Source organism: Piliocolobus tephrosceles, chromosome 10, assembly GCF_002776525.5.
Source record: "Piliocolobus tephrosceles isolate RC106 chromosome 10, ASM277652v3, whole genome shotgun sequence".
Classification (NCBI taxonomy): Eukaryota; Metazoa; Chordata; class Mammalia; order Primates; family Cercopithecidae; genus Piliocolobus; species Piliocolobus tephrosceles.
In genome coordinates, this window is record NC_045443.1 from 106,382,566 (window position 1) to 106,398,637 (window position 16,072).

The 16,072-nt window shown below is 49.4% G+C and overlaps 1 protein-coding gene across 3 annotated transcripts in view; it reads right to left on the minus strand.

Moving 5' to 3' along the window:
• The window catches only part of SSH1 (slingshot protein phosphatase 1), a 75,291-nt gene extending 59,219 nt beyond the window's left edge, over positions 1-16,072 (minus strand). For all 3 annotated transcript variants that reach the window (XM_023198788.2, XM_023198714.2, XM_023198658.2), the window contains exons 1-2: positions 15,988-16,072; positions 11,130-11,170 (exon numbers count right to left, since the gene is read on the minus strand). Coding sequence is in view for 2 of the 3 variants with exons in the window: in XM_023198714.2 (XP_023054482.1) it covers positions 11,130-11,170; positions 15,988-16,056 (110 nt within the window). In the remaining variant the exon portion in view is untranslated. The remainder of the gene's footprint in view (positions 1-11,129; positions 11,171-15,987) is intronic.

The following is a 16,072-nucleotide window of genomic DNA, read 5'->3' on the forward strand; positions in this document are numbered from 1 at the left end:
TTCTAATAAGCTGTAAATCCAGAGATCTGACCACAGAACAATGAATGCCAAAGATGAGTTCTAAAGATGTGAGTACTCTCTTTCTAAACGGACGCTGCTTTGTGTGTGGCTCTGCTCCTGCGGGCAGACGCGGCAGGCTAAGCTCTGCGGAGGAGGAGGTGAGTCCCAGCAGAGGATCACTTCCTCTCGGTAGCCAGGCTGGTTTTCTCCATCGCAGGGTCAGACCATAGCCCTGACCCAGCTAGACCCCCACAAGCGCATGACCTTGCTCTCACTGTGGGAATAAAACTCGTGAGAGTCAGTTACAAATACACAGCAAATGATGAGCAGCACAATATAAACACAGATCTAGATTGGTGGCTCTGAGGACTCTCATTCTTAAATTTGGAGGCCATCATCTAATCTTGTCTTTTCACTTTACACAGTGGGAGACAGGGACCCAGAGAAGTGAAGAAGCATGCCCTAGCCTGCACAGCAGACGACGCATCTCAAGACGGACCCAAGGTTTTCTGACTCCGTCTCACAGCTTTGTCCCATTTATCATGAAGATGACCGCTGGTAACACTGCTACCTACGAGCTGAGCTTGCATGCACATTCCTGATGTGTACACGCGTGCGCGCACGCTCCTGCGATGTGCTAAGTGCACAGGAAGGAGACCAGGGCCCTGAGGCACTCTTTTGAAGTCTAAGTACTGGTATTTCAAAAGTTTAATGAAACCTACTAGACTCTGAGCAAAATTCATTTTACGTTAACCTTAACGAAAAGTTTAATTAAGTTCTGACAGAATTAACTCTTCACGTCTCTGTCCTCATTTGTCCCCATTCTAAAATGAGTTTTCTAATTAAAAAAATATATATAGGGCCGGGCGCGGTGGCTCAAGCCTGTAATTCCAGCACTTTGGGAAGCCGAGGCGAGTGGATCGCCTGAGGTCAGGAGTTCGAGACCAACCTGGCCAACATGGTGAAACCCCATCTCTATTAAAAATACAAAAAATTAGCTGAGGGTGGTGGCGCATGGTTGTAATCCCAGCTACTTGGGAGGCTGAGGCAGGAGAATCACTGGAACCCCGGAGGTAGAGGCTGCAGTGAGCTGAGATTGTGCCACTGCACTCTAGCCTGGTGACAAAGTGAGACTCCATCTCAAAAAAATACATATACATATGGCCAGGCACAGTGGCTCACACCTATAATTCCAGCACTTTGGGAGGCCGATGTGGGCAGATTGCTTGAGTCCAGGAGTTCAAGATCAGCCTGGGCAGCATAGTGAGACCCCATCTCTACGAAATATACAAAAATTAACCAGGCATGGTGGTGTGCACCTGTGGTCCCAGCTACTTGGGAGGCTGAGATGGGAGGACCAATTGAGCCCAGGAGGTTAGGGCTGCAGTGAACTGTAATCATGCCACTGTACTCCAGTCTGGGCAACAGAGAAAGACCCTGTCTCAAAAAGAAAAAAAGAGAGAGAGAGAGAGAAAAAAAATTGAAGGCAAATTCTGATTTTCAAACCAAACGTTCCAACAAACTACAGAAATAAAACCCGAGTTAAACCAAAAGGAACAACCAAACAGCACAATGGCCCCAGAATGATAAGTCTATATGCCCCAATGTTTAAAAGTGGGAGTCAATGGGAGGCCACTACCTACAAGGCCACACGGGTGGGGGCAGGACTCAGGTCCCTGAATCACAGCAGCCTGCATTCAAACCCTGGCTCAGGCCTCCCACCAGCCTCGTGGAACTGGTTTCCTAAAATGAGGAGAGTCCCACGTTGCAGGCTTGTGACAACAAGACGATAGCAAGTGCAGAAAGTTCCAAGCCCAGAGCCTGCAGCCGGCAGAAGCTGGCCTCATTACCACCCGGATGCTCTCTGGGCTGCTGCACATGAAGGGGATACATGACAACCCCTGCTTTAAGTAGAGCTCAGGGAGGTGACGGGACCTGCGCAAGCACACAGTGGTGCTGCTAATGGCTCAAGCAGGAAGAATAGGCTGCAAAGCCTAGTTCCTTCTGATAAACTCCATTCTGTCTCCCAGTGTGCGTTCTGACGCATACGGAGGAGGAAAAGGAAAGACAGCACTTGGATTTTGGGGTGAAGAGCACAGGTTTTGGAGTCAATGAGACACGGAGTATGAGGGCCTCAGCTCAACGGTTTTCTACGAAATAAGAACAGGCCACTGACCTCTCTGGGGCTTAGTCTTCTCATCCAGGGAATGGGAATTTAAATGTCCTTACAGGGTTTTCACAAAGATTAAATGAAATAATGCACACAAGGCAATTCACAGGGTGGAGTATGGGTGTTCCCTTTTCTCTCCTCCATCCCTGCTTTATTTTTTTTTTGCCTGGGCACTTACCAACATACGATTATTGTGCTTGTTTATTTTACTTACTGTCTTGTCTCCCTCAACAGAATGTCAGCTTCCAGAGCAGGAATCTTTATTTTGTTTGCTGCTATATTCCCAGCCCCTAAAACAGGACTTGGCGCACAGTAGGAGCTCAATAAATGTTTGTTGAATGAACAGCTCACAAGCAGACAGATGAGGACAGAGGGGTACTGAGACTGATCTAACAGCACTGATATTACTAAACTGCAACCGAGGCAATGGTGGGAAGAATCTCTCTGTCCTTTGTTTCCTGAACATCCAAGACAACTTTTAGTTGCTCAACAGGAAACCATACTCAATTTACAAGACCTCCAGGGCCTATCCAGGGCAAACTGGGCGCTGTGAGGCAGGAGGTCAGGCAGACCCTGTCCCTAGGGTGGCTCACAGTCCAGTGGGCAAGGCCAGCTTCTTCATATGTGCTCAGAAAGGCCCCACGCTTGGTTTAACACTCTGCTCATGCCATCTTGAAATTCTTAATAATGTTTGTTGTTGTTGTTTGCTTGTTTGTTTTGAGATAGATTCTCACTCAATTGCCCAGGCTGGAATGCAGTGGTGTGATCTCAGCTCACTGCAACCTCTGCCTCCAGGGTTCCAGTGATTCTCCTGCCTTAGCCTCCCGAGTAGCTGGGATTACAGGCACGTGCCACCACACTTGGCTAATTTTTGTATTTTTACTAGAGACAGGGTTTCACCATGTTGCCCAGGATGGTCTCAAACTCCTGACCTCAGGTGATCCACCCTCCTCGGCCTCCCAAAGTGCTAGGATTACAGGCATGAGCCACTGCGCCCAACCTCTTAATGACGTTTAACAAGGGGCTCTACCATGTCCATTTTGCACTGGGCTCCACAAATTATGCAGCCAGTCCTGCATTACAGGAAACATTTCTGTACCTAGGTACATATACTACAGAGCAAGCACAAAACGCCAAGGAAACACTAAGGAGAGAAAAATGCCTGTGAGAAGAAAAAGGAAGACATGAATCACTTTCAACAGAAGCTGTTACCATGAAGGAAGTACGGGCAGGGGGCATTTGTTGAATGTCTACTATGGGAGAAAGGGTTCATGTCATGAGCACATTTAATTCTGACAACCACCCTACAAGCTGCGTACTATATTGGCCATTTGAAACTAAGGCCTGCCCAAGATCATACAATACCCTAGTGAGGGGACAAAGGATAGACATAGGAGCCAAACCCATGCCCATCTCTCCCTAAGTCCAAAGCTGTGGGAAAAACAAAAGAGAATCAACATGGGTGGTTATTTTTAAGGCCAACAAATTCAAGGTGGGGGCAAATCCAAGAGACACTAAGCCTCAGAGCATGAACAAGCACGTGGGTGCTGAGCGGAGGGGACCAGCGTTCACCAGGGTGGTGTCAAACTCTGTAAGGCTTGCTCCCCATGTTCCTGGTCTCTTCCCATGAGCACCAGGCACCCCTTACCATCCCAAAACTAGGCACATCTGTAACACTGAATGGAAACCTCTTTGTTTACATGTGTTCTCTCTATATTAGACTGGGGGCATCCCTAGAATACACACAGATTGACTGGTGGGCAGAATTCTGCCAGATGCATGCACCCGAGTGAGCCTTTCTCTTTGAATGTGGGAGGGACAAGAGAACAAGACGGGAGAGCTGTTCCCTTAATTAGGCCGCACTGCACATTAAAGGTGATGAGAGAGTCATTCTGGTGATAACAATCTGTCATAAGACCCTACAGTGGCAGACTCTCCTGTTGGCTTTGAAGAAGCAAGCACCATGAATTCTATACAGCTGCAAGAAAATGAATTCAGGCTAGGCGTGGTGGCTCACACCTGTAATCCCAGCACTTTGGGAGGCTGAGGCGGTTGGATCACCTGAAGTCAGGAGTTCGAGACCAGCCTGACCAATATGGTGAAACCCCGTCTCTACTAAAAATACAAAAATTTGCTGGGTACACCTGTAGTCCCAGCTACTCAGGAGGCTGAGACAGGAGAATTAATGGAACCCCGGAGGCAGAGGTTGCAGTGAGCCGGATCGCACCACTGCACTCCACTGGGCGACAGAGCGGACAAAAAAAAAAAAATGAATTCAGCCAAGAACCATGTGAGCTTAAAAGAGGACCCTGGGGTTCAGATGAGACCCCAGCCCTGGCCAGCAAGCCTTGTGAGTCCCCGAACAGAGAACCCAACTATACTGTGTGCAGATTCCTGACCCATGGAAGTTGTGAGATAATAAATTTGGGCTGGGTGCGGTGGTTGGCCAGGCGTGGTGGCGTGGTGACTCATGCCTGTAATCCCAGCACCTTGGGAGGCCGAGTCAGGCAGATCACTGGAGGTCAGGAGTTTGAGACCAGCCTGCCCAACATGGAGAAACCCCGTCTCTACTAAAAATACAAAATTGGCCAGGCGTGGTGGTATGTGCCTGTAATCCCAGACACTTGGGAGGCTGAGGCAGGAGAATCGCTTGAACCCGGGAGGCAGAGGCTACGGTAAGCTGAGATTGTGCCATTGCACTCCGGCCTGGACAACGAGAGCAAAACTCCATCTCAAATTAAAAAGAAATAAAATTAAAAAAATATATATACTATTTAACTGTTAAGTTAGTGGTAACTTGTTATGCAGCAAGCGATGACTGATACAGTAACCTACGCACATGTCCATCTCCAGCACAGACACACAATTTGGATGCACTGGGTGCATGACACCTCTTGGCAGGACTTAACTGGACAGACTAGCAACAAAGACAATAAAGCCCAGGCTAAGATGGACTGCCAAGGGCAGGGAGGAACCCCAGAGGGTGGACAGCTGCAAAACTAAGGATATTCAATCAAGAGGGGAAGTATGGTCTGCAGAACAATGACATGCCAACCCCATCCACTCAGACACTGTAGGGGAAGGGGAGAAGGCAAAACCACACTTCAGAAGGCTAAGGAGAATGGGGTCCCTGGGAGACTTCCAGGTGGAGACCAAAAGGGGAAGGGAGTGTGGACAGAAAGGGAGAGGAGTCAGGGGAGTTCACAGTTTACCACAGAAACCCAATAAAACAGAAGAGACAATATCCTGCCACTCGCTCTGGCCCATACCTTTGCTAGGGCAGGCAATCACGAATCACCAAATTATAATAATTCTAATGACCATGTTCCCGCACTAGACTTGGAAATGCTGGATTAAAAAAAAAAAAAATTCACTCCCGATCCACACCCTGGGGACAATATTATCTCCCTAGTGTCCTACCTGGCCCACAACTACTTATGTCTCATGCCAGACTGAGCCGGCTCCCAGGATGGCAAGGGAGCCAGGAGCTGCCGCCAGCAGGGCCATCTGCTCACCAGTTCCCACAGTCTGAACAGCACAGATTCCAAAGGGACTGGGAGTGGCCAGCAGCAGCCTGCACATGCGGAAGGCAGGGGAGAGCAAGGGAACTGGATCCATCCTGCTCTGCTGCAATCATCTGCATGCCGGGTGTGAGATGATCAGTTCTTGAGACACTTCCCAGAAGGCCTGCGGAAAAACTGTCTGAGTTACAATACTGCTTCCTCCAAGTCTGTATTCTTATTTGCATCTTATAGTAATGTAGCCGGATAAAGCAGGAAGGCTGCTCCAAGTCAAAGAGCATCCATGGTGGGCGCCCTCTCAGGCCTGGCCGCAGTACCTGCAGGAGTCGGCCCCTCATTCTCCTGTGCCATGAACTAACACCGCACGTCAGCAACACCTTGTGAAGACCAAGCACAGCAACCAAGCCCACTGTGGACCTAATTCTGGGCAAGGAACTTTTTTTTGAGACAGGGTCTCGCTCTGTCACCCAGGATGGAGTGCAGCGGCATAATCTCAGCTCACTGCAGTCTCGACCTCCTGGGTTCAACTGATTCTCCTACCTCAACCTCTTGAGTAGCTGGGACTACAGGCATGCGCCACCATGGCCAGTTAATTTTTCTATTTTTTGGGGGAGATGGGGTTTTGCCATGTTGTGTAGGCTGGTATCGAACTCCTGGGCTCAGGCGATCCACTCACTTTGGCCTCCCAAAGTATTGGGATTACAGGCGTAAGCCACTGCGCCTGGCCTGGGCAAGGAACATCACACAACTACTCCACAACCCTCAAAGGTCACAGTGTCATCTCTGTTTTGTAGGTGGAACAACTGAGACCCACGGAGGTGTAGGAACACACAAAGGTAAAGGAACTCAGCCACCAGTACAGGAGCCAGATGCCAAACCTAGGTCTGCCTGACTCAGAACCCCACTGCCTTCCCTCTACACCTGGCTGTTTCTCCTACATGTCTGGAATTTACTGCAGGGTCAAAGGTTAATCCATTTGAACGGTTAACCCTTATTTACTTATTTTGAGACAGTCTCGCTCTGTTGCCCAGGCTGGAGTGCAGTGGCGTGAACTTGGCACGCTGCAACCTCCTGGGTTCGAGCGATTCTCCTGCCTCAGCCTCCCAAGTAGCTGAGATTACAGGTGTTCACCACCAAGGCCGGCTAATTTTTGTATTTTTAGTAGAAAGGGGGTTTCACCATGTTGGCCAGGCTGGTCTCGAACTCCTGAGCTCCAGAGATCTGTCCTGCCTCAGCCTTCCAAAGTGCTGGGATTAGGGATGTGAGCCACCGTGCCCGGCCATTTAAACTGTTTAAATGCTACACAAAGGCAGAGAAATGAGGCCATCCCTAAGGGATGTGAGAGCAGTTAGGGATGCGACAAGGGCACACAGACCTGCAACATAGGCGGATGTGGCACCTGTCACACAGAGGGACACCAGGGGCTCCCTGCTTTCTCTGAAGAGAGGGAAATCACAAACATCTGGGGTGGGAGCACTTTTAGCTGGCCATGAGGACTACAGCCAAGTGAAAAGGAACGGGCCGAGGGAACATGCGTGATCAGGGAGCAGGGAGTAGTCCCAATGGACTGGAAAAGGCGCATGCGAGAGGGGAGGGCGGAAAGGCCAGCAACGCCGGTGACGCTGGAGCTCAGAAAAGACTCCAAGGACCAGAAGGAAGAAGCATCAAGGGACCAGGGGCTAATATGCCAAGGTAGAGAGGCTAGGTCCCGCGGTGTTCCTCTGTGACGGGACAGAGAGGTGTGAGGACGTGAAGAGGCGCCACCAGGAAACTTGAGAAAAAGAAGGCAGGTGGCTCGGAAGAACCGATCCATGTGACCCCACAATTTATTGGATATGGATGAATCACAGCTAACTTTTTAGATGACCCAAAAGATGAAACTATTAATTAAGGCTAGACAGAGGGGAGAAAAGAGAAATATCCTGCTACCTCCAGTTTTTCTCCCTACAGCACCTCTTAGAGATGAGGTGATGGCAGTTCACCTTCAGGATCCATTGGAAACAAAGAGCAATCTCTCCCTAACTCTCCTGATGCCAAACAAAAAACAACCAACTATTCCATAATTTTCTTCTCTAGGAGAGATTCAGAGAGAAAAGGCCTGAAAATGCAAATTGACACACGGATGTGAATGCGTTTCAGTCAAAGTTTAAACCGGGACACAACTTTTCTTGTGTAGCAAGGAAGGTTAGGAGGCAGGATGGTGTTCTGTGCCTAAAAAGGTGAGTGCGACGTCAAGGTGGCTGAAGAGGGGTTTAAAAGGGGACCTGGGGGACAAGCCCAGAGCCCAGCATCCCACCCTAAATGAGAACACAGGTCTCCAACTCCAGCCCAGGGTCTCCCAGTGGTCACAATGGTGTTAGGGATCTGCTGACAGTGGCATGGAAGGACTCTCAGTGGTGGTCAGAATGACCCAACATCCCCGGAGGCACCCGCCACCAGCTGACATGAGTCCTTGGTGCTGCCCTGGCACTGCTGCTAATCCACCCCGGTGGCCTCAGGCACGCTCCCACACCTGTATGTCCAAGACAGCAAATTCAACGGTACTACTAGCCTGGCCTCCAGAAAGGCAGCAGAGTAGGATCAACTTGGCCTTAGAGGTCTCGCTTCAAATACAGTATTTCCCAGTTCCAATCTTGGGCCTCAACCACCAACTGGGAAAATCTCCCTCCTATGGCTGTTTTGAGAACTTGATATGGAAAGCTACCAAAGCTTTATTTCCCACCCCTTTGTAAGGTCCCCCACAGCTCCCAACTAGGCAGAGAAAGGGGCCTTTTATTAGCAAGAAAAGGGCCAGGTGCAGCAGCTGTCACCACGCCTGCAACCCCAGCACTTTGGGAGGCCAAGGTGGGAGGATCACTTAAGCCCAGGAGTTTGAGACCAGCCTCAACAACACAGTGAGATCTCGTCTCTTCAAAATACATTTAAAAAAATTAGTCAGGTGTGGTGGTGCATGCCTGCAGTCCCTGCTACCTGGGAGGCTGAGGTGGGAAGACAGCTTGGCCCAGAAGTTCAAGGCTATAGTGAGCTATGATCACACCACTGCACTTCAGCCTGGACCACAAAGACCCTGTCTCTAAAAAATACAAATGAAAAGTTTTAATTTAAAAAAAGGTTAAATACTAATGAGAAAGGTCCACATACGTATTTTCATGTCACTGCTATTTATAAATTCTTAACTGAAACCACTATGATATAAGCTATTAAAGGTAATTAAAAAATAAAAACAGCTGTTTGCCCCAAAGACAGTCTAAGTGACAGAGCTCAGTGCTCTCTATCAACAACAGCCCTGAGAGACAAGAGATGGAAGAGATTCCGACCCCAAGAAAGGGCTGGAGGGGAGCCTGGGGAGGAGACATGGGGCAGGGGAGCTCCAAGAGGGAGCTGGGGGAGGGGAGATGGGGAGGGGAACCCCAGGAGGAAGCTGGGGGAAAAGAGCTTGGGGAGGGTAGCTCAAGGGGACCTGGAGGTGGGGAGCTAAGGAGGAGATCTGGGAGAGCGGAGCCTGGGGAGGGGAGATGGGAGAGGGAAGCTGGGGAAGGGGGTCTGGGAGAGGGAAGCCTGGGGAGGGGATCTAGGGAGGGGAGATGGGGGAGGGGAGATGGGGAGGAGACATGGGAGAGGAGCATGGGGAGGGGGGGGCGGGGGGGGAGGGGGTGGGGGGGGGGGATGGGGGGGGGGAGATTTGGGGGGAAGGGAGCTGGGTGCCTGCAGGAGCTGCTCTGAGGTGGGCAAGCCCCTCTTTCAGTTCCTTCTTGACAGTCAGTCTCCAGACTTTCACTCCGCCCCCTCCCTGTTTCCACCCAGACAGTCTGATCTGCAACTCAGCCCATGACTGCCCCCGCTTGGGAGTCCAGCTGCTTCCAGCCTGGGAACCCTGACATGAGCCCTGAGCTGACCAACCAAACACCCCAAGGTGACAGAGTAAATGTGTCCTGTGTCTTGAACATAACATTAAAAGCGAGGACCAAGTAGAAGCCCCCTAGCGAGGACCCAGAAATAAGACATCTCTTTGATTCTTGCAGGCTAGTGTTTCCCTACCCACATAATCTTTAGAAATCATGCGTGCTGTAATAAAAGTGAGTATGTCCCCTCCCTTTACTCAAGCACATAGATACATCGGAGAAAAGCTGAGCATATTTCTACCAGTTCTGCATGAGGGTTTGACCAAAACACCCTGCTCTCGGTAATGAATGGTTGACCCCAATTTCTGAACACACATTTCCTTTTCCAATTAATTTTCCTTCCCCTCATGAGATAAAACAGACTATATAAATATTTTTAAGAACAATATCCCTGAAAATTGGCTTACTTTTTTAAAACTATGAGGTCAGGGTTTAAGACTGGCTCCTTGGTATGAAGGAATACATTACATTAATATAACAAAGGGCTGAATCTTCTATAAACCAACAAAACACCCAAACAAAGGCAGAACTTAATTTTTGGCAAAGAAAAAATGAAAATGTTTTTGATGTCCATTAGTGAATATATCAGCTGAGGACTACATCTTGGAATCTTTTCAATGAGCAGAGGTAAAGATTTCTCATAAGCGCAATTAAAGCACCCTGAACTGATACATTTAGGGGGTTGAGCATCTGTTTCAAATCAGTGAAGTGCTTACCGCAAAAGGAACACCTTACCAAAAGCAGGATGAAAAACTGAGGGCAGAGTGTCATGATTATTATTATTATTATTTTTTTTAAGCAGAATAGTCTGCAAGAAAATACATAAAAAAGCTCAAGTTAGGCCAGGCGCAGTAGCTCATGACTGTAATCCCAGTACTTTGGGAGGCCAAGCAGGAAGATCACTCGAGGCTAGAAGTCCGAGACCAGCCTGGGCAACACAGTGAGACTTTGCCTCTATTCAAAAATAATAAGTTACCAAAAAATGCTCAAAATGGTAATGTAAGGGTGGCAGAATAATGGCAATTATTTTCCCTCAAAGTGTTATATAATACTATTAAAGTTACTAGACATATGTATGGATTTTAAAGCACTTCAGTTTTATGTGTGCTTTAGGTATAATTTCTAAGGCATTAAAAAATTGGCATATTCTTTTTTTTTAAGACGGAGTTTTGCTCTGTCGCCAGGCTGAAGTGCAGTGGCACAATCTTGGCTCACTCTGCCTCCCAGGTTCAAGTGATTCCCCTGCCTCAGCTCCCCGAGTAGCTGGGACTACAAGCACACACCACCACACCCAGCTAATTTTTTGTTATTTTTTTACTAGAGACAGGGTTTCACTATGCTGGCCAGGATGGTCTCGATCCCTCGTGATCCACTCACCTCACCCTCCCAAAGTGCTGGGATTATAGGCATGAGCCACCGCACCCGGCCCAAAACTGGCATATTCTTTCTGAAGGTTTTCCCTTTGGGAGAGGAACAATAGCATTCCTTACCTGCTTGGGAGAAAGACTCAGGAACAAAAATTGAAAGTCTACTTACCTGAGGTTTAATTTTCGATCTTCTTCGCTGCCAGCCTCCAACTACAGAGAAAGAAAGAGAATATCACACCACAGGCACCACTGTCAACACGCCTGGGGCGGCAGTCTCACATTCTCCACCCTGGTATCGGAAAAAGATAAAGACATCCAGGAAACCTGCTACTTCTAAACAGCCGTGCCCTTTCCTCACCAATCCTGGTCTGTCCCGTGGAGTCATTTCCGTGGGGGAATTTTCAGGTTTCCAAATGTTGACCCACATTTCTGCCACAGTCTAGGGGATGGAGTCCTTCTAGCTCAACATTTCCTATCTGGTGTTATTACCCAGCACGGTCTTTTAGCCCTCAGCCCTCAACTTTCCGGGGTTGTTCTGGATCTTATCCTGTTTTTCTCTTTTAAGGGGAGGGGGTCGTGTTTAAAGAGAATTCACTTCCTCCGTGGAGCCAGGCAGTAACAGCTGAGTGATGAACACCATTTTCAAAAAACTATCCCAGGCAAGACTTGCACAGCGGAAGGTGGCCAGGAATCAGGCTGGCTGTCTGTGGGTCTTGAAAGCTCTTCATGGTTCCCGAAAAGACTTAAACATTTAATACGAAACATCCTAGGCTATCAGTTTATTTATATAAATGCAAGAAAGAGATATTTAATATTTTCTGAAAGCTAAAAGGCCAAGAGCTTGGGCTCCAGAAGTACCTATGACTTATTTTTATTTTTTTTCTTTCATACAGTAAACTGAAATGAGAAGGCAACACACACACACACACACACACACACCCACACACCCACGGCCAAACAACTCCTCACCACTGGGACTTGGCATGTTTTTTTATGTTGCACACAGGCGCCCATTGAATGGGAAAGAGAAACCTGGAAAGCCGCGATGGCTGGGAGAGATGCAGGGCTGATTGAGGACAGAAATGAGGCAGAAGCCAAGGGTGAAGGAAAAAGGGTCCAGAGATAATGTAGGGAGGGGCCTGGGCAGCAAGGGACACCCACCAGGAGGTGGCAACTTCAACCAAGAATGAGTACACCAGCAGTGAGCAGTGAGCAGTGGCTCACACCTGGAATCCCAGCACTGCGGGAGGCCGAGGGGGGCTGATCACCTGAGGTCAGGAGTTCAAGACCAGCCTGGCCAACAAGGTGACACCCTGTCTCTACTAAAAATACAAAAATTAGCCGGGCATAGCGGCACGTACCTACAATCCCAGCTACCTGGGAGGCTGAGGCAGGAGAATCACTTAAACCCAGGAGGCAGAGGTTGCAGTGAGCCGAGATTGAACCACTGCACTCCAGCCTGGGGGACAGAGCAATACTTCGTCTCAAAAATAAATGAATAAATAAATAAATAAAATAAAATACGTACACCAGAGGGCCTGGGAGTCCCTACATCATATTATGATGTACATACAAGATTCTGCAGAGGCACCTACCCCACACTGAAGAAGAAGTGGAAAGACCAGGGAAGGCTTCACTGACCACAAAACAAGTCACAACAGCAACAAATTGAGAAGAGTATGTTGGGTCTAACCCAGTGGTTCTCAACTGGGAGCAAGTTCTCTCAACAGGAGACATTGGGAGATGTCTGGAGGCATTTTTTCTGGAGGTCACTACTGGCACCTAGTGGGTAGAGGACAGGATCCCACATGTACTGCACATTCCACAATACACAGGACGGTCCCCCAACAAGAGAGAATGTTCCGGTCCCAAGTATCAACAGCGGGTTGAGAAACTCTGGTCCAATCCAAAAAAGTGCCTGGAGATCTGCCCATGAAAACTGGTCACTTTGAACGTTTCTCAGAAATAACAATGTTATGATCCATTCCTGAAAATTATTGATTTATCTATTCTTGTGCTCTGCCTGTTCACACAAAGGAACTGAGATAAGATTCACAGGAAAATGACATAAGTGACATAATCAAAGACTGGGGGGAAAAATATTAAAAGAGAAAGGAGAGCCTTAGGACTGAGAGCTGTGATCCCCTTCTGTTTCCCACGCCAGCAGCAGGCCTGACTGTGTCAGGAAAGAGCTGCCGTAAGTGTCTGACTCATTATGAAGTTGCATTTTGAAGAGTGATGACGTGACTTGGGGGTATGGACTTCACAATCATTTAATTCTTGGTCACTCTCTGAGATTCTCAGATGAAAGACCATGTCAGGTCAGTTATTCCAGGGAAGCTACATATGCCAAGGAACACATGAAAGAAGTAATCCAGTCCTTTTAGATGAGCCAGGGACCACAGACAGGAAGCAACTCAAGCGAGGGCAGACCACAGCAGAACCTGCCTGGCCTAGGTCTCCTGACCCCACACACACTTGCTGTCTCCATCCCACCTTGCTTCTCACCTCAACACGTCTGGACGAAGACCTTGCCTTCGGGAAACATCCCAGCCCATTCAAAGCCCAGCAATGAATGCTGCAGCTTTTCTATGATCAAATATAAGCTGCCTGAGTTTTACTTTATGTTTATCAGGTCACTAGCACTTGGTAAAAAGAATGCTTTATGTAATAACTGAAAATGTATCTAGCAGAAAAAACACAAATGTCCCAACAAAATGTGCTACATCCATGCAATGGAGTATTATACAGCCATGAAAAGGAATGAAGTACTGCCACATGTTACAATACGCATGACCTTTGAAAACGTAATGCTGAGTGAAAAAAGTCAGACACAAAAGGCCACATAGGGTGTGATTCCATTTACATAAAATGTCCAGAATAAGCAAATCCATGGATACAGAAAGTAGATTAGTGGTTGCCCAAGGTTAGGGAGAATGGGGCAGGTGGAGGCTGCAGCTGAGGGCTAAGGGGTACAGGGTTCCTATTTTGTGGGGGATGAAAATGTTCTGGAATTAGATGGTGGTGATGGTTGCACAATCTCATGTATATACTAAAAACCACTGAATTGTACACTTTAAAATGGCAAATTTATGGAATGCAACTAAAAAATAAGACCTTAAAAATGCATAAGACAAGAACAGATTAGGTTGCAAGTAACTCCAGGAACATGGGGTTTTGAATCAGAAATCTGGGCTGACAGGTTCAGCCTGAAGCCAACCTCTCCCCTTACCTCACATACGTTTTTGTGATGAGAACCTGAGATGAAGCGCATAAACGGCCGGACAGCAGTGATAGGAACAGAAAACAGCCCCTCCTCGCTGTGGGAAGGAAAGGCGCTCCTGCAATCTAACTTCTCAGTAGCAGGCTATTGATCGCCCATGTTCTTTTGCCTCTAATCAGCGTGTAGAGGGGGATTACTAGAACCTTCTGTCTGTAGATAACTCATGAATGGCCTCTCCTCTCCAAGGAGGGGGCTGTGAAGGTTCAACTTTCCAGTCACTCTGAAAATGTCCCTGCCAATCCCAGCAAAACAAGGCTGAAGAACTACCCTACCAGGAGACACGGCTGTAATGTAAATGTTTTTCTCTTGTCTCACACGGACGCACAAACCTCTCCCATGTTATCAGTCAACTTCCCCCACTCCCTCCCACAAAGAAAGGGGCTGAAGAGCCCAGATGCCGGCTGCGGAACTTCCTGGGCCTGGGACAGCAGGGCCGCTCCTCCAGTCTTCTCTAAACATAGCTAAGGGTCTGGAGGCGGACACTCAGCCTTGTTATAGGTAAGAGTTTAGACCAGAGGCCTTGAAGGGTTCTTCAAGAGATGGTGGGCAAGATTGTATGACCAGAGAGTCATCCCTGCATCTACAGAGGGCTGACCTGCTCATTGGCCCAAGGCCCCAGCCTAGGACAAGCCAGGCCAACCCTGCAGGTTCAGAGGGCACCAGTTCCCTCAATCAACCTCAGAGGAAGCAGCAGCCAGGCAAACGGACCCAGGCCACACACAGACCCACAAAAACGCGCACAGTGCCAGTACACGAAGCCCAGGGATGCACCTATGCAATCACCCAGAATGGGTCACAGTCACACAGAAAGACAGATGCACATAAACACACAGCCTAGAGTGACGTTACAGAAAGGAAAAGCCAGACTCAGGCTGCACACACAGACGTGAGACACGGCCACACAGAACCCATAGCACGCTCGGTCACCGTCACACAGTGACACGGGCACGCCTACAGACAGAACTCCAGAGGCGGCAGGCGGGGAAACAATCTCACACGTTTGTAGGGGCGCTCCCAGATGCCTATCTCACGCAGGCACAGTCCCCTGAGGGCAGGTCAGCAACAGTCACATCTCACATCGCACAGCCAGGCACACAGGCAAAGGGCCTAGAACCACCCCGGCCACAGGTATCAGAACCATCGGCTCACGCAGTCACCCAATCAAGGGCCCCAGTCGCACATTCAGTCACCCCTGGACCCGAGTCACACTGCAAAGTCACTCACAAATGGGAGTCCCCACCAGACGCACAGTCCTCCCCAGACAGAGGTCAACCCCAAGACGGGGGTCACACCTGAAATCACAGTCCCCACACAGTTGCGAGGTCACACTTACACACACAGTCTCTGCACAGTCACCCTCAGATAGGGGTCACAACGCACACAGTCCCCACCTAACAGGGGTCACCCCAAGATGGGGGAGACCCCCCTGATGTGGGTCAGAGCACACACAGTCTTCTGCAGACACTCCCAGAGGGGTCGCACTGCACACACAGTCCCTGAAAAGCCGTCCCCCGATGGGGGTCACACTGCACACAAAGTCCCCGCACAGCTCCCCCAGACAGGGTCACATAGCACACAGTCCTCGCACGGTCACCCCGGTCCAGCTGCCTGGCTCGGTTCCTACGGCTGGGCCCCCGGGAGCCCGCGCAGCCGCCCCCCCTGCCCCGCACGCGCGGCCCCGGCTCCGGCGGCCTCGGCAAGGCGTCCAGCGGCCCAGGCCCGGCGCGGCGAGCCCAGGGCTCACCTCGCTGTTGCTGGCAGAGGAGGAGGCGGCGCTGGGCGTGGGCGAGCGCTGCAGGGTCACCAGGGCCATGGCTGCGGCGCGGTGC